We start from the raw sequence: 26,139 nt of genomic DNA, 5'->3' as shown, positions 1-26,139 counted from the left end.
TCTAATTATATGTCATCAACATATCTGATTCTTATACCAATTTCATTTCAGACACTGATTAAATATTGGACAGGATAGGGCCAAATAGAGTCTTCTAAGTTAGAAATCACCTAGGTTGGTATTTAGTAATCATCATAATCAATTACAATTAAAACTATCATAATCCAACCAAGATTTGTTCATGTAGCTTATCAGGATATTAGATTAAACGTAACACTTATAACATGGTATTATAACATGCCCTTTTTTACACACTTGATGGCAAACAACTTGAGAAAAGAGTTTTTTATTTTATTTTATTCGTCTGTGTCTTCACAGGTGTTTAACAACCCATTCAAATTTTTTCCCTGAAGATTGATATAAACAAAAACACTAAAAGATTTATATGAAAATAAAAATAATATGTCAGAGAAGACTTCCTTCTCATTTTTTTTCTAGTATACTACTAAATTATATAGTTTATAAACATATTTTTGTAGAATTGAAAAGTGACTTAATTTTGTTCTCAGTAAGTAACTTTCTAACATAAACACATACACCGATAAAAATCACAAACATGTATTTACCCAAAGATTGGGCAGAAAATAAAAGATTTATACTCTGTGAGAAGAATTTTGTGCATGCATCGTTCCATAAACTTTGAGCACATAATGTACACATAGCTCTACATAAGATAATCCTGGCAATTTGCTTCCTGAAATATTTTGCCAAATAAACATACACTGATATTTTAAATAGCACACATTCTCTTTTTCCTATACATCTTTTTTGTTTGTTTGTTTTAGTAAAAATACATTATTCTTGTTTCACTTTAATTATTCTTTGGAAAAAAACTTACCGATGGAAACTATCCACCATTTTTAAATGGACACGGAGATCTTTTTTTGTTAGGTGATCTAACATTCTTGCATCTACCAAGCATTCCATAAAGTAACTTCTGTACTGAGGTAACCCCAGGCTGGGAAGCCATTCGTTTCCAATCCACTCGTGGTTCATATCTCCATAAGCCAAGGTCTGTAGAAAAACCGGACACTAGAATTGTTTTATAGCAGTCAAGTTTCTTAACCAATAAAATGAGATGGCAATTGGAGGACATTACCTGATACTACAGCTGATATTTAATAACTATGATGTATGGAAGAAAAGCAGAAATAATATTTAGCCAATAAGTATTTCATTTACTTTGGTACAAAATGGAACTCTGGGTAGATTGATCAAGATAGTTAGTTATAGACAATGACTAGACTACCCACTTATATTCTCAAATGGAAATACATTTTGCCCAAATATGTACCTTGTTAATAAATAAATTATCATTAGTGGTATAAGACAAACTCTGAGCTTTAGGATTCTTTCTGAATGTAGATAGGTTTATTTTATTTTGTTTTGTTTTATTTTATTTTAATCTGTCTGCTAGGACTCCAACATTTTCCTCTTTTCAATGCCACTGTTGCATTGCTATATGTAGTGCAAACCTTGTGAAATAGAAACCTTAGTAAATGAAGAGAAAAAGGAATAAAGTTAGAAAGACAGGATGCCGAAGCTTTATACACATATTCTTGTTCCCTATAAAACATGCAAACAGCAATTCATAAAAATCATAGGAAAAAAATCAAAGTTTTTTCTAGAAATCAGTCAATATAGAGTATTTTTAAAGAAGCAAGACATGATCAAAAGCTAAGATAGATAATCTAATTATTTAATATAGCAATATGAACTGCTCTTCCTAAACACTGTTCAAAAGAGCTGAAAGGAAAACCAAAATAAATCTTCACCTCTAAACCATTTTTAAAAGGATCATTTAAATGATCCTCTCATTAAATGAAACTCTCTATTAATTTTACAGTGCTTTTTGCAATTCTAGGTTCTTCCCTTTTTTTGGTCACAAATTCTTAAGAGCAATGAAAATCTTAACAACAACAAAAAAAGTAATGTAACCCTAATTTATTGAATGACTAAAAATAGGTCATATTATAACTAAACATTTTTTTCTTATATTCAAAGTTCTGAGTCACATTCCACATTTAAATTTACTTTCAGCACCATGTATTTATTCTTTCAGTTATCCAACATGTGGAAATGCTGAAAAAAACACACAGCTCCCTTGCAATGGTATGCTGTCTCATATGTCTCATATTGTCGTCTCAGTAAATGGGAGCTACTTCTGACTTGCAGCTTGCAATGCTGAAATATGTTCCTCCAATTTACAATCCTTATCTACTTTCCTTTATAGCTTAAAATACCTGAGATTCCAAATAAGGCTATTTTGCCCCCTCTCAGATCTAAGTTGGATGATTCCTGATTAAGTACATTCAAGAGTAAGTTTCAGATCATTCTCTGGGGTAGAAAAGAAATTACCCTTTCAATAGAGGTCATGCATGAAATGATAATCATCTTCTTTGTACAATATGATTATTTAAAAAGACAAGTATACTATTAAATAAAATATGTATTTAAGTATACATACATACATACATGGCCTAATCTTGAACTAAGTGAAGCCTTATAATATTTTGATACATGATAATTTCTTACTGTGTATCCTCATAGCCTACTAAAGGATATGAATTGCTATAAAGCATATGAATAGCCTACCTGTGCCCAGCTTCCTTCCTCAGATTCTTTCTGTGTTAGCAGCAGGGTATCATTAATAAAGCAGGTAAAGATAAATTAATATCAAATTAATACATTAAAATTTTTCTAGCAGAAGCAAAATTATTATAGAAATGTTAGTTTTATGACATATGGAGATAAAAATACAGTTCCACAGTAATCAGTTCAGTGGTTTAAGACAAACTACATCGCTTTTAGTTAATTTCATTTTAAGTACACACACATATGGGATTTTCACAATTTTGTAAACATTTGATCTGGTCATTCCAAACCATTTATTTGCTCACAAATCATGTAATTTCCCCAATGTAATGAAGTATAATAAAGTTACTGATTCTTTTTCTCATATATATTATATGAGAAAACTTATATAAAGTAAATTAATGATATGCAAAAATTAATAGTATTCTTTTAATAGTACTTTGTAGTATACAGATTTCAGCAACAGGTATCAAAAACAAAAATAACAGTAAGAAAAAGACAAAAACAAAAGCATGCCAAACAAAATGAAACTAAATTAAAAATGAAATTAGTGCATGACACTGCATTTTTATTCATCATAAACTCCTAGATAATTCGTTTTTCAAACAGGCATAAGACTGAAAGGACATTATTTTTAAAAGTTTCAAAAAATAAAATGCATGAAATGCTTAACTTTGTTACTTTAGATAAAAAATGATTATATGTATTATATTTTTAAAAGCTGACAATTACATTCAAGCTCTTTACACCTGCTTTTGGGAATACCAAATTAACATAACATTTGTTATTTTTTTGGTCAAGTCTTGTATCTGAAATGGTCAAGCACAAATAGATTGTATTAGAAACAAGCATTCAAGATAGACTATTCTTTTACAAGATTAACTGTGTATTATCTGTGACTATGCTCAATACCAAGTGATAGTTGTTACAAAAAAATTACCAATGTTGTAAAGTGGATCACTGTTTTATTTATGACAATCTAGCTCTGCTTCATTTAAAAAGTCAAATTAGTACAGTAAAACAAAATTAAAATAAAAAATGTTAGTTATTGCATTTAACTACATAAACACACATTACTGGGATCTATAGTAAACAAAACAGCTTTATTATCCAATAGCAACAAAATAGGTTTTCCTCAGGTTCAACAACCGTAGAGACTAACCGTTTTTGCCGGAGCTGCAAGATTTTCCATTTCTTCGTGGGTCACCCAAACGTTGCCTGAAGGCTAGTGAGGAGGCCCAGCGGGAAGCCGCGGAGTCCACAGGAGGTAAGCAGTGGTAAAGAAGAAAGGCAGCGCCACTGTAAGTTAACAGCATCACATCAACACCACAGTGCTCTCGCCTCCACAGCATGGGGGAGAGAGACAGCAGTGCTGGGTTGCTCATAGCTCCCTTTTTCTTCTACTTAAAAAACTTAAATAGAAACAGGCATGCTGTGAAGTCATGTGGGGTAGATTTAAAATGATTATTTCTGTGATTATTAATCAGGAAAAAATGGAAAGTTACATGGCTATGGGATCCATTTTTGTAACAATGGAGAAGTGATTAAATTTCACCTGTAGAATAATGCATTTTATTTATTTTTCTTCAGGAAATGATGGAACAGGTACTGCATTGTTATTACAAATATTTTATTCTTTAATGATTTTGATTATTTAGTGCCTTCCAGAAGGAAAACTGGTTGTCATACAAAGCTCTATGCACTATCATTACCTCTCTGAAAATCAATTTTTCCCAACTGATTTTCTCCTTTTGCAGTTTGGTAAATATGTTTTTCCCCCATATTCTTAGAAATGAAAATGAAGAGGAATGCTATTTTTGATTTAGCAAAAAGTATTTTTCAGGCTTACGAAATACTCAGTCAGAAATTACAAAGCTTATATGTTTCCTATACCGGTAAAGAAAAGTACATGGTGTAATGAACATTTTCTCTCTAGCAGATACTATTGTTGTGAAGTCTCATTTGCTTTCTAAATGAAACAACATTTAATATCTATTATACATGAGAATAATGCACAGTTTCTAAGCAAAATATCCTTTCATTGAAGGATCTGGCCACTGGAAACTATATCCCATCAAATTCCACCATTTTACTGGGATTTCTTTATGAACATTGTGTGGCCATTCAAACACACAAATCCAATATATACGATGAAAGTACTTCCAATGTAGTAATTGTTTTACTACATTGCTATTCATTTTGGAAGGGATATGGTTTTCAAAATTAGAAGTGGCAAAGTGGATACCCAAATAAAAGTCACTACCACAATTCAATCTGGCCTTCATGCTTGACTTTGAATCCATTTAAAATAATGCAACTGAATATAATTTTAAAAGTAACTATATATAAACCAAATTGATGAATATAATTAAATACAAGAGAAACCTCATGCAGATTTTGTTGAGTATCAAAAGGAGGTTGAGTAATAAAGATTCATTATTACAAATAAACCAAAGGGTTATAAAATCCCAAGGGTCAGGCATAATACATATGTATAGAATTATCATTCTTTTACCATTTTTGGAATTTAGAGTATAGCTGATTTTTTTCCTATAAAATAAAATTATGATCAAATATCTAGGAATAAATCTTACCAAGGATGCAAACAGAAAACTATAGAACATTGCTAAAAGAAATCAAACACCTAAATAAATGGAAGGACATTCCATGTTCATGGATTTGAAGACTAAATATCATTAAGATGTCAGTCCTACTCAAAACAATTTATAGATTTAATGCAATCTCAATCAAAATTCCAACAATTTTCTTCTCAGAAATGGAAAAGCCAATCATCAAATTTATATGGAATGTTAAGGGCCCCCTGATAGAGAAAGCCATTTTGCAAAAGAAGAATGAAGTTGGAGGTCTCACAGTTACGAATTGGAAAACTTAGTACAAAGCCACAGTAATCAAAACAGCATGCTACTGGCACAAGACAGACATATAGACCAATGGAATGGAACTGAGAGCTCAAAAATCAACTGTCCTATTTATGGCCAACTGATATTTGACAAAGGGTCAAAGACCACTCAACTGGGAAATAATAGTCTCTTCAACAAATGCTTCTGGGAAAACTGAATCTCCATTAGCAAAAAAAGGAAGAGGATCCCTACCTCACACCTTATTCAAAAATCAACTCAAAGTGGATCAAAGGCCTAAATATAACAGCCAAAACTATCATACTCCTAGAAGAAAACATAAGGAAGCATCTTCAGGAAACTGTTTTAAGCAATGGTTTTTAGACTTTATACCCAAAGCACAAGCAACAAAAGAAAACATAGATAAATGGGACCTCCTGAAATTAAAAGCTCTTGAGTCTCAAAGGACTTTTGACATGAAAGTAAAATGACAACCTATACAATGGAAGAAAATATTTGGAAACTACATATCTGATAAACGATTAATATCGAGACTCTAAAAATAAATCTTTTAACTTAAAAACAAAAAGACAAACAACCCAATTAAAAAATGGCTAGAAAGCACATGAAAAGATGTTCAACATCATGAGTCATCAAGGAAATGCAAATCAAAATCACAATGAGATATCATTTCACACCCACTAGATTGCTGGTAAAAGAATAAAAGAAACAAACAGAAAATAACTAGTATTGGGGAGGATGTGTGGAGAAATAGGAACACTCATTTAGTACTGGTGGGAATGCAAAATGGTGCAGCCACTGTAGAAGAGAGTTGGGCAGTTTCTCTGAAAGCTAAGTATAGAGCTACTATATGACCCAGAAATCCCACTACTCAGTATATACCCGTAAGAATTGAGAGCAGGGACTTGAATAGACATTTGCACACCAATGTTCTTAGCGTCATTGTTCACAATTGCTGAAAGATGGAAGCAAGAAAGGTGTCCATCAGCTGATGAATGGATAAACAAAATGTGGTATAGACATACAATGGAATATTTTTCAGCCATAAAAAGAAATGAAGTCCTGATACATGTGACAATATGGGTGAGCCTTGAAGACATCATGTTGAGTGAAATAAGCCAGGCACAAAAGGTCAAATATTGTATGAACTCACCGATTTGAAACAATTAGAATAAGCAAACTCACAGAGTTAGAATCTAGAATATAGGTTATCAAGAGAGAGAATGGGAGTAGAGAATGGGAAGCTGATGCTTAATTTGTGCAGAATTTCTAATTAGGTTGATAGTAAATGTTTGGAAATGGATGGTGGTGATTGTAGCACATTGTTGTGAGTGTAATCAACAACAGTGACTTATGTGTGTGAATGTAGCTGAATATGTTACCAGAAGGAAAGCTAAAGGATAAAACATGGGGCTGTGTAATACAGTGAATCCTGGTGTGGACAATGACTGTGATTAATAGTACTAACATAGGAATGTTCTTTCATGAACTGTAACAAATGTACATCTCTATCACAAGGTATTAATAATAGAGTGGTATATGGAAAAATACACCTAATGTATATTTAAGTATAGTTAACAATAATATCTTAATATTCATTCATCAATTGTAACAAAGGTACAACACCAATGCAAAGTGTCAACAAAAGTGCATATATGGGAATGTTGTCTTTTTTACATGACTTTTATGTAAACTTGCAACTTCTCTAACTTGAAAAAATCTATAAAATGCTTATAGTCAAGTGAGAGCACACAATTTTAAGGAATTGCAAGTGGTTCTGTATTGTTGGGATCCTGAACCTGAGGAAATAATTAGAAATAAAGTCTTTGAGATATAAATAGGACTAGATCATGAAGAGTCTCATAAGCTCTCTTCATATCTACCTGTTCTTTAAACAACTGAATGTACTCTTATCTTTAATACTCTGCAATTCAAATTATGTCCGCATAAGCATTTTTAGAAAAATAGTGCTTGCTTATTCTATTTTCCATTAAGAAATGGAATAGGCTGCTAAATAAAAATCATGTGTATTCTGTTTTTCATATTGAAGGTGGGAATTTGAATACTCTCATATTTTAAAGATTAGGAACTTTGTGTGTTTATTTGCATTTGGTCTTTACTTGGTGGGAGAGTGTTGATACACAGTTGTGATGCTTCTCTTTCAGCTGGATTTATTCAGTAAATTCTTGATTAGATGTGAATTCAGTCTACAAAAACTATTCTAATGGCCTGGAAAACCCAGTTAACATTGGAAATTATATCTTTCATCAGCAAAAAAATATAATTAAAGAATGGACTAAAGAAAAGTTATACTTAGTGTTTGAAAACATCATTGTGTATGCATTCTTTTCCCCACATTTTGTTCTTTCCAAATGTTAGGATAGGGACACAATTTTGAGAAGTTTCGGGATTTACAAATGAGAAGTGAATAGATTTCAAAGGAAGTCTTTCCATTTGCTATTTTTAAAACATTAAATCTTTGTGTAATTTCATAATTACAGATACTGCTTAAGAAGTAGGTTAAATAGTGAAGTAAGCACTGATCTTCAGAAAACACTAATGCCATACAGATCATGTCCTGAAGAGATGTTGAATTACATGGATAAAAAAGTTGCTGATTGGGAGAGAGATCTAAACTCTAGTCTGGAGATGGCCCAAATGTCTATCTTAGTTCAGATTCCCTCTGTTTTGCAGAAAGACATAATCATGAAGAATGCGGCCCTCAAGTCTGATATGAAGCACAGCTCAAATGAAAACCTATTAAAAAATAGCAGCAAGGTTAATGAAGAGCAAACTAAATCTCTTCAGAATAATTCATGCTGACATTGAAATGTTTGCTGCCATAATTTCACTCTGTAGCTTAGAGATGCTGCTGCTGCCCCGCAGTGGGAGGGGAAGGAGCAGAAACTGACTCACTGTTCGAGACGTCGGAGGAGCAGAAGGACTTGTTAAGGAAACCATCTCCTGGATTGCTAGTCGAAGCTTTAGGCGATGCAGAGGATTGCTGATTCCAATTTCTCTCTGGATCTCAGTGTCTGATAAAGCAGACATGATGGCACCACTTTTCACATTGGCTCGGCAAGCTGCCACATACCAAGCAGGCATTCCCAACCAGAGCTGTAGGACAAGGAAAAAATTATATACATAGATTATAATAATAGTTGATATTTTTGACATAAAATATATTATTTTAAGTATCTTACATGTATGAACTCATTTAATGTTCACAACCTCGTAAGATAAGTGCTATAATTATTTCCTCTAGAAGAAACAGATTCACAGAGACATTAAATAATTTGTTCAGATATACACCAGCTAGAAAGTGATAGAACCAGGATTTGAATTCCAGGTATTCTGGCTCCAGAGTTTGCATTTCAAAACTACTCTATATTGCTAGAGATAAAAGTAAAAGTAATAACTGTATGATATCAAATACCCCCTTGTGTTTCAGGATGAGAAAAAAAGTGTGACTTCCAATTTATAATGCTTCTTTGGAACTATGATTGCAGAGAAATTCCATCATTGAAAAATGCAGGTCTACCATCTTCAGCTTTTGATCAAAGCATGTAGTGTAGCTAAGCCTCATTTACCAATACCTACTTACATCATGTGATGGTTGCGTGATCTTAATTAGAGGAGATACATATGTGTGTGTGTGTGTGTGTGTGTGTGTGTGCATGCTTTTTGCAAGACGAAATGATGTATTAATGGAAGATACTAAAGTTACAAGCATCTGGAAAAGCATCTAGAAGACAAAGATAACTGTTTTTGCTTTACCTTATGAACAATTTAATACTTTCAAAATTAAATAAATGTCAACAGGTCAATTTTTAATTTAATATTTTAAATGTTCTTTGTTTTTTCAGCAGCTTTTATGAATACCTTCCATGTGTCAGGCATTGATCTAATATTTGGGATAACATAGGAAACAAATCAGACAAAACTCTATGCTCTCATAGAGCTTACATTTGTTTTATGACTATTTTTCAAATGATTTAGTAACCTTAAGAGAAAGGGGTTACTAAAAAGAATCAGTTGATTCACTACATCTGATTTGGTATCAACTTCCGTGTGTGCCTGAAGAAGTCCCTGTCCTTCAAGGACAGCTTAGATTTATCCACCTACCCATCCATTCATGCACCCATCCATGCATCCATCCATCCATCCTTCCTTCCATCCATCCATGCAGGCATCCATCCATCCATCCATCTTGTAAAAATTACTTATGCCCCTTATAGAAGGACATTAATTTATTGTGTAGAATCCTAAAAGATTTAGACTAGCTCAATTGACCCCAGAACTTCTATGATATAATCCATCCAAAGAAATCTTCCATGTGCACATCTACTCAGTGTCCACATGGCCTACCTGTACAGAGAGCCTTTAAGCCTTACTCAAAATGAATCAGAGTTGTAAGAAGACTGACAAATTTGCTTTAGCTAATGAGAGTAACAAAATGAATAATCCATTAGACAGTAGGGATTCAGATTTTTCAACTTTGCTGTGAGGTTCTGGAAAAGTGACTAAATCCTTAGTATTGTGAACACAGCACAGTGTCTGGCACATATCCTAGGCGCTGGGTGAATGTTAGCTCACATACATTGTTTTGCTGCACCTGAAATACATACACTTAAAAAAATGAATATTCTCCCTGTTTTCTGTCAGCTATGAGTAGGAAGCAGGAAATTGAAAGCAAACAACTTAATTCTTAGTGTTTAAATGTCCAAAATACTGAGGTTTATTATTTATTTAAATTATTTATTGCTATTTCATTTGTTCACATGAACAGGTTGAGCAAAGGGAAGAGAGGATGAGAGTGAGAAACAGTGTGAGAACTAAAGAAATAAGAAGAACTATAAAGACAGCAAAATATAATGCCAAGACTTCTGGACTGGGAATTAGAAGGCCTTGGCTCTCATTCCTTCCCTGTCATTGGTGAATCACGTGACCCCTCTAAGCCTCAACCTTATTTTCCACTTTTGTAAAATGAAGGGATTATGCTTTATTATTTCTGAGACATTGTGTTAGGCAGCTTCTAAGATGGCTCCCAATCAGTCTCGCCTCCCTATATTCTTGACCTTGTATAATCCTCTCCCCTTGGGTTTGGGCTGGATGAAGTGACTCATTTCTAATGGATAGAAAATAGTAAAAGTAATGGGTGTCACTTTCTGGATTAAATTACAAAAAACTGATTTCATTCTTGCTACTCCTCTCTGGCTCTCCTCTTCTCTCAACTGTGCTCTGGAAGCAAGCTGCCACGTTGTGAGTAGTCTTATGGAGAAGCTCGCATGGTAATGAACTGATGTCTTTGGCCAATGGCTATCAAACAACTGAATTCTCACTATGACCAGGTGAGTGGGCCTGGAGCCTTGCAATGACTATAGCCCTTGCCGACACCTTTATTACAGCAGTTGTGAGATACCCTGAGCAGAGGACATATGTAAAACGCGTCCAGATTCCGGACTCACAGAAGCCTTGAGATAATAAATGTTTGTGGTGGGATAATTTGTTATAGGGCAACAGATAACCAATACAGATATTCTTTTGATATAAATATTCTGATGTGTTAAGACGCCACATTCTTGACCAAATGGTTTACACTATCTTCCAGAAAGTTAGGCACAAGGAATTGAACTTACCTTGACAAGGAGGATTAGATGATGAAAGATGGAACATGGCTTCTTACTTTATAATCTCAAATTGTTCAAAATAACAAGACACTTAAATATATCTTCATTCAACTTAATGATTTTATATCCCTTTTTTTCTAAGGTATTTGAATTCCCACACTGGTTAACATTACCCAAATGCTTATTTTATTGTTACCAAGGTCATCCCTAGCCTTTGGAGAGTTTTGATGTGGATAAATGGTGTGTGAAGTATCAGACTCACGTCTATATGTCATTCTTACCAGGCTGTGCACTCAAGGAGGTGCTAGAACAGGTGACAGTTAAGAGCACTTATTCATTGAATTGCCTGGTTCATTCATCTTTTTTATTCTATTTCATAATTTGAGTCACATTAGGAACCACATTATGGGCAATTCCTGTGTGCTCAGGATAGGTTTAATTAGCATGAGCTCCAATGCTTGTCATTTCCTAGCACCTTAATGTCAAGAAATTTGCTTTTTTTATATAAAGGAGCTTTTCATTACTTGCCAAAATAGCAGCTAACTCTGGTGAACTGCAGATCATTTTATCGGAGTGAAAAATTGAACAAAGAACTGCTATCATTTTTGAGATGCATTTTCTTAAGCATTGTATCTTATAATTGATTTTTAAAATACAATAATTTTAAAACCATGCTTAGAAGAAGCAGCTTTGATTATTAATATGCAAAACATCCCCTGAATGATATGAGAGGGTAAAACAAAGCAAGACACTGTCTTCTTTCACTTAGTCAAAGGAAAATGCAAAGCATGTTTTACATCTATCTATGTAAGACAATTTTTTAAACTAAAAAGGGGTTTAATTTTTCTTCATTGATTAATTAGTTAGATCTAGATATGATGTGATAATGAAGGTGGGTAATTTTACAATCCTACCAGTTATTATAACAGTGTTTTCTAATCACTTCTGTCAGGCAAGAAAAGCTTATCTTCTTTGACCTGAGGTCAGCATATCCCAGCAGCCTGTGTTCGAAAACTGCAAGAAAGGGGCAGTGAACACTACTCATAATGGCAGAAGGGGCCCTTTGTAGTCAAACATGTATTTCCCTCACTCTCAAAACCTGCCTGCTGCCGTGCACCCTGCAAGGCAGAGTATCCTTTCCGGAACACTGTATTGTTCAGGAAATGCTGAATATAGTTCTTGTTACATTGTAACATTCAGTTTGGACACAGAAGGGAACCATCTCCTTATGCTTCATCCCAGTTTCTAAACTGAGCTGGCCTCTAAGCCTTAGAGTTAGGTTCAGGAAATAAATTGCACGCAACAGAATGGTTCAATATACAATGAGGTGGTAGTGATATCTTCAATAACATAGATGGAGATGACTCTTTTCTGTAGCCTGCAGAAGAGGAAGCACTCTGAACTAATGGACTGGGACAGATGTTTTCTTGCAACAACAGAAATGTGGCTCAATAATTCTTTCTTCTCCTGCTCCAGTTGTGGAGTAGGGGAAATTTAGAATGGGTTTACCACAGGGTGCTTATCCTTTCTGCCACAATCACAAGGAGGTGTTATGGTAAAACCACAATGATGCACATGGTCCCTAGATAAACCAAATATTCCCTTTAGGAACTGTTCCAGGCTACTGAGAAGCTATGGCTTCAGGAACTTGTCTTTGCCAGTCTCTAAAAAAACCTATCAAATTAGTCATGACTGATTTAAGAGACTTCTGGTTTTAATCCTCTTACCTCTAGCCATGCGACCACAGTGGGCCCATCCCACTGGGCAAAAGGTAATCCCTTTCTCCGAGCTTCTTCTAGAAGTTCATGCCTGGAGTATATAGCAAAGATTATTAGTTAGGTAATATGGAAAAAGATAGCCGTGATTATTTTTAATAGTAATATTATGAAAACACACTCACTCATTTTTATTCATGTAATAATCCATTACATGCTTTTTGTGAGATAATACAGAATAACAAAATTTCTTCTTTTGAATAACACATGTACATTGACTTTATTAGAATTGAAACATGACATCCCAAAATAATTTTCCTCAAAATACATTCATTAAAATTCAAATATTAAGTGTTAATGGACTAAGAAGTTATGTTATCTGCAAATATCTTTCTCTGTTTAACAAGAAAATGGTCCATAAATGCACATTTAAGTAGGTATTATGGGATCTAAATGTGGCTCTCCTCCCCTTACTATCTCAGTGGAAGAAAAGGTGCCTATATACGAGACAAAAGGTAAATTTGGTCATTTTAGCCCTATATTAACATAAGCACTAACATATTAAGTCCAGATGGCTATATTAGGTGTTTGTGTAGACTAAAAAAGACTCCTCATTTGCAAATAATTCCCAGGTAAATTGACTTTCATCACCAAAAATCAGTGCAATATGTGAAATTCAGCAATACATATTTTTATTTATAATCTCTATTGTTATTAATGAATGTAAAACACTGCAATGACAACAAATGATTGTCCTTCGTATCAAAAAGACGAAAGAGCCTTGATAAATGCATTTTTCATTTCATTGTTCCTACTATTGAGCCTTTAGAACAGACATCCATTTACAAAATCAATTTAAGATAGTCCATAATTGAGATAGTGTGCTCATGGAAACTCACTGTATTAGAAAACATATTCTCTGTTCCCTGAGATTCCCTGATCTTATACACAAATGATAAAAATGCAGTCTATCTGTTGCTTTATTTTGAATGGTTGTCTTTCATACTTAGGAAAATTTCATTAATATCATACACAAAATCCAAAATAAAGCATTTGATTATTTCCATACTACTAGCCAATTAATTGCTTACTATGGTGGGCTATATCAACATGGTAAAATATATAGTCAGAAATGCCTTTCATGATTATGAGAGCTTTCTGCAGTTAACATGGAGATGCTACCAACAAATATGTAGTGCAGAAAGAAGCAAGGAAGTAAAACAAAAATTAAAGCTATAGCAGCTGAGATACTCATAAATCAACTCCATTTCATTTGATGGGATAGGAAGGAAAGCATTGGTAAGTTCTGCATGTAAACTATTCAGCACTTGGGAAAGAATCCAGTGACATTGGGACCCTGGATCCAAAACTAGAGAGGCTTTCTTACCTGCTTATTCTATTTCTTACACCACCCATTTCCTTGGGGCTTCCCAATGACAGTCCTTCATTGAAAAGTAAATTCAATTAGCCTAGACTCATTTTAACATAATATTTATAGAAACAGATTGAAAAATCAAGCAACCAATCATCAGGTATTTCTGGAGCACCTGTTGTGATAGCACCAATTCCAGTGAACCCAAGAGTCTGATCTGGTTTGGGATCCCTGGCAGGAATCTGGTTAATTGGATGTGCTCAAATATGTCTACTCTCCTTCTGAACATAAATGTCAATCATACAATTGTTTAGGACATGATTGGGCAATCTGGCCCCTGAGAAAAATTCTTTGTTTTTGCTTTTGTTTTGTTTTGTTCAAGTGGCAAATTCCAATAACACAACAATTTTAGTAGTAGTATACAAAGAAAGTTATATAAGTGAGCTAAAGTCCAGTGAGTTCTGCCCTTTGGTCCCCCACTGGTAGGGGTGAACTCACGGAGAGGCTTTCGAGCTGACACTATACAGAAACAAGGCAGATTGGATGTGGATGGCTGGTTTTGCACTAAGACTGTACTTCATGCCAAAAATTCCAGCCTGGATTTCCTTAACCTTAGGGCAGTATCAATTCTTAAAGAAATGCAATGACATTCTGAAAACGGTATTACATTTAATTCATCTCACTGATGACACAAAATCTGCATTATACAAAATGTATAAGAGGCATATATATCTGGGTATGATGGCTTGGGAGAGAAGCAATATTAGAAAAATAGAGCAATATGGACAATGCCATAAAAGTGGGAAATCAATTAGTTTAATACATATTTCCTAACAGATTAAGGATAACATTAATTTTATGGGAGCATACTTGTTCTTATCACATACTTTGTTATTATTCAAAGAAATAGTGATCTGAATAAACAATTGATTCATTAGAAGAAGACATTTTGGGTACATTGGTGCTCTCAATTCAACCAGGCCATGTATGGAAAGCAATTCAGTCTAGCATGCATTCTCTGAGAACTCCAGATTCAATTTTTTTAAAGGTCAAGTGGAAGTTCTTCCAGAATGAGGCTGTATCACTTCTCCAAGCCAAACTCTATGTCAGACTTTAGGAATATTTTATTTTCCTTCTTTCCTCCCTCCTTCCTTCTTTCATTCCTCCGTCTCTCCCTCCTTCCCTCTCTCCCTTTCTTCCCTTCCTCCTTCCTTCCTCTTTTTCTTTATTTTTCAGACAATATAACACTGACATCTTTTCTCAAAGGATGACTTATACACCTTTACTTATAGGCATGAATTTTAGTTTTAAGATTTAGGTTAGATTTTAGAGGACATCAGTAGCACTTCTTAGAGGAAATATCAGGCACAAGGTAGTCATTAGCTGTGTGAAAACACACAGAAAAAAATATACAAATCGTAAGAAAAAGCCATTTTAAATCTGTAAAACTTTAAATCATGGAGTATTCTCAAGAAACACATTCTCAGCTGCAATAAAGAATTCTGTTAGTGTCCTGCAAAGGTCTTTCGATATGGATGTCATAGAGGTGCTGTGACTGGAAAGTGACACATAGGACAGACCAACACATGGAGAACACCCAGATCTGTGAGTAATTTTCATGGCCATCCATAAGTGCGTGGAGGGAAGCCAGTCTTGCTGTGCCTGATCTGAGGCCAGGAACAAACAGTGGGCACACTAGTGATAACCAGGTCCAACGGATTCTAGATAAATGATCAAGAATTTCTAAAATGTGTAAATAAATCAAGAGCATTTGCCAGGCTTATAGTTTCTAACTCCTAATTCAGACTCATTTAAGCAAGTATGATTTTGCTTAAATGACTCAATCCAAACAGAAATGTCTGGCCTTTCCTTTTTAGTTTTGTGTCTCTCAACTATTGCAACTAACCTGTATTTGTAATCTATGTTTCTGTTATACTAAACAATGTCTGTACGCCTCACTGCCTTGTCTTCCCCATCCACTTTTGTCTTGATTTGCCATTTCTGAAGCCCTTCCTCTCTTACCCTCCTGCATCCTTTTATAGGTCCTGTAGTAATATACAGTCTTCACCAGAGTATCTTTAAAATTTTATTGAATTTGTTGGAATAAAGATTATTCCCTCTTCCTCTAAGAGCTTGAGAGCAGAAACTTTGTGTGTTTCATGCCTAACAGAGTTGGTCAGACATTCAGTCATCTGAAGTTTACAGACCGACTATGTGCTCAGCTTTGTCTTCAACCCTGAGGATGTGGCAAACAAGGAATGAAACCAACCAAATCCCTGATTTGTTGTATGTGCAGCTTGTTGTTTGTGTACAAGATCTACATTGTAACATCCTGAGGACATCAGCCATGTCTCACTTTTTTTTTAATACCTCCCATTGCACAAAGTACACAGTGGAGACTTTACCTAATAATTTTTGAATAAACAGAAGGCAAAGCCAGCTGCAAAATACCCATTGAACTGAGCAAACTTTTAAATAAAAAATGTAACTGAAATAATTTTATTTGCATTTAGAAGTGCTCTTTCTCCATAAATTTTCCTAGGGATTTTGCACAGCAGAGTAGCCTGAATACTTCCTCCTAAAAGAACAGGAAAGTTTCTTCTTCTGTAATAACCTGGTATCCTTATACTACAATTATGGGAGAAAATATTTGCCTGAGTCATCATTCTTTACTTACTTTGAATACTAGGCAAATATAAAGAATAAACAATATCATAATTGTAAGAACACATTATTTATTAGATATTCCTTTTTTGGAAATAGTTATGATTTTGGAATGATAAAACTTGAATTTGTTAGTATTCGTATGAGCAAATCTGAGAAAGGAAGTTTATTAGTTACACAAAAAATATCACAGACCACAGGGGTGGTGAAGTTTCCTCCCCCTGTATTCTCCCTGCAGATGGATCATTGCAGTCAGTGAAAGGAGACTTTATTCTCAGACCACTTAGCCTAGGATGCTATTTTGAGACTGCCAATTTGTGAGCTGAGCATCTTACTACTATACAGCACCATTCTCTGTTACTTAGATTGGCCATTTCAGTCCTTTTCCATTCAACACCTGTCAAGTTCCCCTTCATACTTTCTCTTCCATTTTCCTTACTTTTCATTTCCACTACCATCACACTTTTTTCTTAACCTTTTAAATGGTCCCTCGCTTCAGTTTCTCTATCCTTCCAATACATTGCCACCTAAGTAATCTGCCCAGTACGTATATTACATAGTAGAGCAAGCAAGCCAGTGGGCTCTACAGTCAAATTACTTGGGCTTGATTCCTGTTGCTTCTCTTTGTTAGCTGTGCCGCACTGGACAAGTCACATAACCTTGCTGTGCCTCAATTTCCTTATTTGTAAAATGAGGCTAATAAAAGTACCTACATTGGAGAGTTGTTATGCGGGTTAAATGATAAAACATGTGAAATGTGATTACAACAGTACTTTGCACAATGTACACCATCAATAAATATGAGCTATTACCATTATTATCACTGCCTCTGCTAAAAACCCTTCAGTGCTCCTCACATTCCTAAAGTATAATCCTCAACCTGGATTACTGAGGTTTTCCCAGCTTTGACTTGATATAGCTTTCTAATCATCTTCCCTTTCTTCTAACCAGAATTAAAATTCGCTTTCACAAATACTTTGTAAATTCCTAATTCCACTTTTGCAAATGTCATTTTTCAGAGCTGGTAAGTCCTTTCCCATCTTCATCTATCCAAATCTTACTACTCACTTAAATCCAGACCCTCCCTTTTATAAAAAAAAATCGTTAGTGATCGTACAAGCCTACAGAATCTCTTCTCCTTTAACATCTGGAAGCCCATAGTGCTGGCATCACTTACAGTCCTCACTGATTATATGAGCCTCATCTCCCAACTAAGATTGTAAAATCCTGGAGAAAAGAGCTTAATCTTCCACTGCATAATGCATTTTTGCTTTCATGCACTAATGAAGAATATCTTTTCAATGATTGCTATAGTGTAATACACAAAGCTATCAATGTTGGCAACCCCTTAGCATCTTTGATCACAGGGCAATTTTTAAACATTCTTTGTTTTTTTAAACATCCAACTGCTTATTACATCTTAAAAAAGAAAAAGAATGTTGCTTCATAATTAGACAGGTTGACTGTAGAAAGAGATACAAGTGCCCTTGCTCAATATTTTGCAAATTGAATAAGTACTGCCAAGGCCTTTGTTCAAACCCTCATCTTATATCGATTAGGGCAATGGAATTTCCAAGTGTTTCCATCTCTTACTTGGTACCCCTTCTTTCCCATGCTTTACCCAACTTTCAGAGAGACCTTCCTAAACACAATTGCATGGGTAACTCTCCCCTGCTTAAAAACCTCTTCCACTGTCTTCAGAATAAAAACCAATCATCTTAGCATAACTAGAAGACCCTCAGTGATCTCACCCATGGCTATTGCCCCAGTTTCTTTCCTTCAATTACTGCTGAAATATTTGCCCTTTCCAAAACACTTCATTCAATTTCAGCCTTCTGTGACTTTTTTCTTCTGATACGAATATCCTTCTTTGCAACATAATCATGGGAAAAATCATACTCGTCCTTCAGATGCAACGCATCTTTTATCCTTTCTGTTAAACTCATAAGACATCTCTCAGGCAGAATTATTCTCCATTCTACACAGATAATGTAACTTGTATATTCTTCAATAATTGCATGTATGCCTCCCATTTAAAAACTATAGTTCTATTTAATTATCATTAAATACATTTTATTACAATTTAATACAAATGTTGTAATAGATATTTATTTAATGTGCCTTACTGTTTATGGGAAACACTTCATACTCTTATGAGATATAACATAGTGGCTTGAGAGAGCAAAGGTTCTGGTTGTAGACAAATCGGGGTTTGGATTCCAGATAATAACAGCTACTAGCATTTATCACTTACGTGTGTAGCAATATTCTAAGTGCTTTATATATATTAACTCAAGTTCACAGCAATCCAATAAGATATATATCGATACCTTTTTACAGATGAGAACCTTGAAGAACAGAAAACTCTTGGAATCATACAGCTAATGAGACAGAGCCAGACTTTGAACCCCTACAACGGGGCCACAGAGCTGGCTCTGACTCCTATACTATCCTTCAGCTAATTAACCTTTCTAAAATTGTTTTTATACCTGAAAAATTAAGATAATAGGACCTATCTAATTCAAAATGTTAGACTCCCATTTCTGTTTTTTTTTTTCTCTTCTTGTTATTCATTTATATTTAGATGTAGTATATATTTATTTCACCTCCAGGTTAAAATATATAAATTCTTTACCCCTGACTCTCACACATTATAATCTTCAATTTTCAACATTATAAGACGGCAAATGAGCTGTAGTTTTTCTTTTCTTGTTACGTTACTAATATCAGGTTCTACATTTTTGGTCAGAGAAACAGGGTTAGGCTCTGTTATGTAATCAAGATGGGAAGGCTGAGATTGTTGAAACTTGATTCAATTCAATTGATTTTGTGTGGCTGTAACATAAAGTTAAAAAATTATCTTTAATGCTTATTTATTTAGTGTGGCATATGAAAAGTACTAGGTTAATAATACAACCAAAAGAAATAAATACATGGTTCAATTCCATAGGAACTAAGAATGAAATATAAGTCCAATGACATGACAATGGAATTTACTTAACAGTATAGCAAAGAGAATAAATCTTCCTTATACAATACTAACAGAAAATGCATATAGACTTCACACTATTATTAATTGTAAATACATCTGGTTATATTCAACATTTTAGAGTAATCAGGATATGATCTCAAGTTTCAACCAATCAGTGGACTATTACTCCATCATTCAAAAATCCATACTTGTTCACCAATTCTATGAAATTTAAAATTGTATATATAAGAAAGCATTTGAAATTCTCACAGCAAATGTGAGCCAATTATGATGTCATATGTATGTATGTATCTATGTATGTGTGTACATATATATGTGTGTGTATATACACACACACACCTGCACGCTTAAGTACATAGAAAAAATCCACTACAGATTTAAGTAGTTGTCTTAAATTTAGATTCCAAGAATATACACTGCATTGTTTGGATTTGAAATATTTGATTACTCTAAAATGAATTTTTATTCATATTTAAATGATTTTTCTTCAAGCTGCTCTGAAATACAGCATATAATTTCAGGAAAGAAATTGAGTTGGGATTTATATAATTTCCTTCCTTATTTTGTTTTGAACTTAATTACCTTCAAAGCCATTAAATAGGTGTAACATACACACACACACATACATACACAAATTGACTGAGCAACACAATTACTTGTGCTGTTACTGAAACTAGAGGGACTTGCATTACTTTCCAGTAAACAATTTCACTTTTGCAAGCTATTGTGGTCTACTCTCTCCAATCACTTCCTGATAATAAACTGGGGACTTACTGGAACGTTAAGTAACAAGATTAATTTTGTGCTTCATCTAATTTTGAGCCTTCTGTAACTCAGCTTGTTAGTTTATAGTCTTCATGCTTCAAGGTTACACATATTCTCATATTCTTGTAGGGAGCAAAATCTGATAGAAATATTAGTAAATTTAGAAAATATAAGTGATATGCTACACATCAAATAAGTGGGAAAGTTGGGCATAAACTCTTAACTTCTGATTTCTACATCAGTGTTTTTTCTACCTCAAGTCTTCTCAAGTCTTCACATCTTTATATTATCTCCCCCTGATACCACATCCTCTTACATTCCTTTTAGGGATTATACTAAAGAAATGATTTTCAGGTCTTAAAAATTTTCAGTTTCAGGACCATGTGCAAGACAAATAAGAAACTGAGCTTTAGAATGAAGGCAATTATATCAAATTCTTTCAGTCTATAAATGACAATGTATCATTCATCTATTATTTTTCAATATTTCATTTACTAAGGGATGGGAAAATTATATTGTATTCCTTGGGAATATTTTTCTCATGAAACTTAAAAAGCCGTACAGAACAAAACAAAAATTATATAATAATATGAAAAGTAATGTTTTAGAAATCCAATAATAAATAATAAATTATTTATTATTTTAAAAAAGTAAGAACTTACAACATGTATTTGGGCAGCATGTTCAAATAGTACTCTAGCCACAGCTTGCCTTGCCTTTTTAAGAACATGCTACTAAAGCTTTTTTTAATATCATAAACCATTCTAACTGAAGCGAATACTGCATTGTTAAATAACTTCAGTAATAGCAACTATAACTTCAGTTAGAGTGGGAAAAAATAATAGGAAGTATAAACCATCCGAATGAACAAACTAATATTGCAAAGTACATGACCTTAAATTGGCAATTAAAATATCCATACAGTCAATTAGTGACACTGTCCATCACATATTGGATAACTGCATCTCATTTATTTTATTTTTTTTAAAGTACTTTAAAATTAAAAGCAATACCAGCTCCCCCCATTCAAAGTGTTTTAGTGAACTTACCAAATTATCAACGTAAAAGTTTACATTAGTGTAAACATTTTACAAATGTTATAAATATTTTGTTTTACATTGGAGCCCAATTTGTTTTAGGAATAGTTCATAATGTTCTAATTGTGGCTCAAAGAGATTGATTTGAAATTTGAAACTGTAATCTGAGTAATATATATTTTTAAAACTTTAGAAAATAATCAGTAGTGCAGAAATCACATTCAGGCAAAACCAAGGATATTGGTGGACATGATAGGTATAAAAGATCTTCTGGGAAGATCCAGCATTTAACACTTTCCAGCAAGGTGCATTTCTAGTGGTTGACAAATGTACTTGTCTCTAGACTATAAGGCAGGTGCAGAATCTCAAAGCACTCAGGAAAACACAGCCAAAATGAGTCATTCAGCACAATCAGTAGTACCCAAGTGGCCGAGAAAATATGACTTGTGTCTCACTGAATCCCCTGAGAGAATTGCTTGAGAACTAGGGCAAACAAAGTCCAGAATGTCTTTTGACATGAATAAACAGAAGTGCCTGAAAGGCCAACAAAATTAATTTAATGTGCTCATTTCTCTGAACCAATGATTTCTTTCACAGTCTGAGATTGAATTTATTTTACAATTTTCATTTTAGGACAGAGGCAGTGCAGCTTGTGTTACAACTGAAAAGAAATATACCAAAGATAAAAGAAAAAGAGCAAAAGAGCATGGTGCTGAAAATAAACACTTTTCAGCAGCCATTGTGATTCAACTTACCCAGATGTGCTTTTCATGAGATGGAGAAGGATGAATGGAAAAGAAAAGCACACAAATGTTAATGGATACATTGCAATCTAAAGAAAGTCATGGAATAAAACAAGAGCATCATTTCAGAAGTGAGAAAGCTCAGATATGAGAAAGACGTCTGTCTTTTTTTTTTTTTTTTTTTTTTTAACTATGACACACATACTCACTGTGCCCAAAAGCATGGCCAGGCTAGAGAAGTTATAATAGTTGACCAATAAGTCTGTCTCTTGAATATAAGTCATTCTGAAACATGCGTGACCACATTTTCCCAGCTTCTGGTATACCCCGGGAGGAAGTCAGCACCTTAGTAAAGAATATTCTTTACCTTAAGCCATTCTTAAGTTATTTTACAAACAAAAGCAATAACTCAATGAATGGCATTCAGATTCTCATACAATCTTATGAATCTACTGTTAGGACTCATGAAAAAGGACAGCAGACCTCAGGGGAGGCAGCAGCTCAGAGAAAGTGGAGAAAGCACCGGTTTGAGTGTCAGAGTAGCTGGATTCTAGTTCTCATATAAGGTTTGGTCAAAATTACCATCAACTTTTTATCTTTAATTTTCTTGCCATTGTCTGGGGAAAGAAGATATTTTGCAGGGTAACTTCAGATCCTAATTTTATTTTTCCAACAGTTGCTAAAATAGCAATTATTTTTGCAGACACATACATGGCAGTAACGAGAGCTTGGAAAGCAAAAAATAACTCTTTTACTCTTCTTCCCCTTGCCACACTACTTTCTCCTCCTTTATTTGAATTGACAAAATAAATGTTGAGTTTGTGCCAACTGAATCACTTGCAATAGAAACACATATATTTGAACGGATGTGAATAAAATGCTGCTCTGAGAGAAAAAAATGAACTAGATTGATTTGCTATATTAACAGAAAACATCACAAAGACAACATTGATTCAAATGTTGCTTTTCAAGTAGCTCACTTGCTCCCAGGATGTAGCAGAGGCACTGAGAAAATATGGAATTTAATTAACTCAACCAAAAGCAACAGGAATTTCATTTTGTTTTGGATTTTCTATTCAAGCAAAATAGATTAATTCTTTGAAAAATAAAACTGTTACTACAACAACTCATAAGATATGTTCAATATAACAAAAAACGAAGCAGAAATTTCTATATCAGAAATTAAGCAAGTTAGAGCATTTTGTCTTTCTAATGCACAATCATTATAAAGAAATGCTCAGTGTGCAATGGGACACCCTGCACCTGCCTCCTCTAAAGGCATTCATTCAGAGAAACCATGTATTTGTTATAAAATGTGCATATTCTTTGGTCTCATTTCCAGAACAGCTGTGGCAATCTCTTTAAATTTTCACATAAACAAAAATATAAATGTCTGTAAAAATTGGCATCACAATGTCCTAAGAAATTGAAAGCATAATTTTTTCACATCCTACATGCAACAGAAATAAAAGTAAGACCAAAGTTGGTTAAAATGGTTTCCTTTCAACATACCTGTGAACCCTATGATGAGCTCAGAAAAAAGGATCAGTTTTTGAGTTTTCCAGGAAAACCGCCCAAAGGATCTAGAACCAGTTATCACCATGAACAAAATAATCATTCGCATTCTACCAATTGCCTAGGAATTGCTCTCCAGTGAAACACGTTGATTAAATCTGTCCACAGTGGAATAGCAATATCCCTCATATATTCATTTATTGTTTTTGAAAATAGAAAACTTATAACAATGAAGATACCTTAATACATAAAATGTAAAAGAAATTATGCAAATACAAAGGAAACAAATTGTAAAAAATATTGTTCAATGGAAAGTTCAAACATTTTTTTCTGAATATTTGAACAAGTTATCAATTTGTATACATTGTGTGATTTCTCATATTTTCTATGAAATGTCTCCTCCATAATCAATGAATTTAAGAGCAATACTGAGCCACCACCTTGCTGTAGAATATTAAGAAGTTCAGCTCATGGCTTTCAAAAATACCTGATCTGCAAAGAACAAAAAACTATTGTCATAAATGACTCAGAGATTTTGTGGTAGGCTATTATAAATTCCATAAAAAGATAATATGTATCTGCACAGGTTTATTTCTCTAAAGCATTTAATTGTTCTTATAAAAATTTATGCAATCATTCCGATAAATATTGAGTTACAGTAACATATTATCTCATTCTCTTTCTTGTCATTCCAGAGTGTCGAGGTTATGATTCAGAGCAACAGAGATTCTTTCAAGAGTAAAAGTTTCTTCAGATAAAGATCACTGTAACTAATAGGCAAATAACAGGTTTTAATTGATGTAGAAAAGTGCAGGTGACACGTTACTATATAATGAATAAGATCAAATCCAATAATTGGTATAATGGATATTATATGACATAATGGTATATGTATAGATGTGACAAGCAGAAATCACTTGCCAATATACATTTATGATTCTAAAATGACGGCCTTAAACTTTTCAGTTGGATCATATCAATCTGCCAGATCCCCTACAAAATGAATGGACCTTCCCTTGTTTACACATTGGTTGACTTTGGATGCAAAAATTTGTATGAGAAACCATTCACTAAATGAGCTTCATGTGTCGAATTTAATTGCCTCTTACATCTTAAGGTTCCAAGATGATGACTCAGAAATGTTGTTAAATCAACTATTAACTAATAGAAATTATTTCACCCCTTAGAATTTCAAGATTAAACCACTTAAATTTTAATTGAAAGAAAGGAGACTGTGAAGATATAAATGCATTTGTGTGTTTGTGTGTGTATGTGTGTTTGTGTATACATATATATTCATGCATGTGTGTTTATATGTGTGTTAGGCATAATTAGAAATATTTAAAATTGTCTGCTTTAGCCTTTGAACAATCTTCAAATCATGTTCTAGTAGATTATACTGCTTCAATGTTTATTTTTGTATTTCTAATATTATAACTGCTTTATCTGTTCTGAAGTTACTCACAATCCTATTTCATCAAGAAATTATAGAAGAAAACTGAAGAGCACAGAACTTTGGCTTATGTTGGACTATTATTCCAAAAATATCAAAATTTACTTTGAAACAAAAGAGATAAAAAAGATGGGGCCTCTACTGGACAGAAAACTTTCCAATGGTTGGCAAATATATAATCACTTAATCTAGAAAGACTTATTTACTATTTGAGTATCAAAAATTTTAATTACTATATAGTACATTCAATTAAGAGACTAGGAAAAAAAAAACATTTCCTTCATTTTCCCCATCTGGTGATAGGGTTTATCTGTCAGATTGCATATTTTCCCATTATAGCATAGTCCTTTTGAGCATGTGCTGGTGATGAGGAAGAAGAGAAGTGGGCCCCTTCCAAAGAGCTTTGGAAGATAAAGTAAAAAGGACTTGGGGATGCGTAAGACCCAAGGTGGGCACGAGAGAAGGAGGTATAAAAGATGCTTTCCAGTTAGTGGCCAGGGTATTGGACAAATGATCTTGCTAACATTGAGAAAAGGGATCACGCCAAATTCAGTTTTGGACATGCTGAGTCTGAGATATGAGATACTGAAAATGCAGGTGCACAGTAGCACTTAGTACAAAGGAGAAGAACTCGGAGGAAAGGTTGGGATGGAAATATTAACGTGATAGTCATTAACATATGAACAGTAGGTGAAGCCAAGTGAGGATGAATTAGAATATATAGAGTGAGATAAAAGACCCCCCCCCCCATAGTTGAAAGAACTGATGAGGGGACATGC

General features: G+C 33.9%; 1 protein-coding gene across 29 annotated transcripts in view; it reads right to left on the bottom strand.

Annotated features, from left to right (window-relative positions):
* Positions 1-26,139, bottom strand: part of PPFIA2 (PTPRF interacting protein alpha 2) — a 531,438-nt gene that overhangs the window by 38,341 nt on the left and 466,958 nt on the right. For 9 of the 29 annotated variants that reach the window (XM_037848402.1, XM_037848408.1, XM_037848401.1 and 6 more), the window contains 6 exons: positions 22,405-22,413; positions 12,832-12,913; positions 8,391-8,591; positions 3,758-3,820; positions 2,596-2,625; positions 839-1,032 (listed from right to left, as the gene is read on the bottom strand). In XM_037848402.1, coding sequence (XP_037704330.1) covers positions 839-1,032; positions 2,596-2,625; positions 3,758-3,820; positions 8,391-8,591; positions 12,832-12,913; positions 22,405-22,413 — 579 coding nt within the window. Of the gene's footprint in view, positions 1-838; positions 1,033-2,595; positions 2,626-3,757; positions 3,895-8,390; positions 8,592-12,831; positions 12,914-22,404; positions 22,414-26,139 lie in introns of those variants that run through there. The other 20 variants (XM_037848405.1, XM_037848415.1, XM_037848428.1 and 17 more) reach the window with 9 other exon arrangements.

This window comes from Choloepus didactylus, chromosome 8 (assembly GCF_015220235.1).
Source record: "Choloepus didactylus isolate mChoDid1 chromosome 8, mChoDid1.pri, whole genome shotgun sequence".
Lineage (NCBI taxonomy): Eukaryota > Metazoa > Chordata > Mammalia > Pilosa > Megalonychidae > Choloepus > Choloepus didactylus.
Note: the sequence above shows the minus strand (reverse complement) of the source record. Positions and strands in the feature narration are given on the sequence as shown.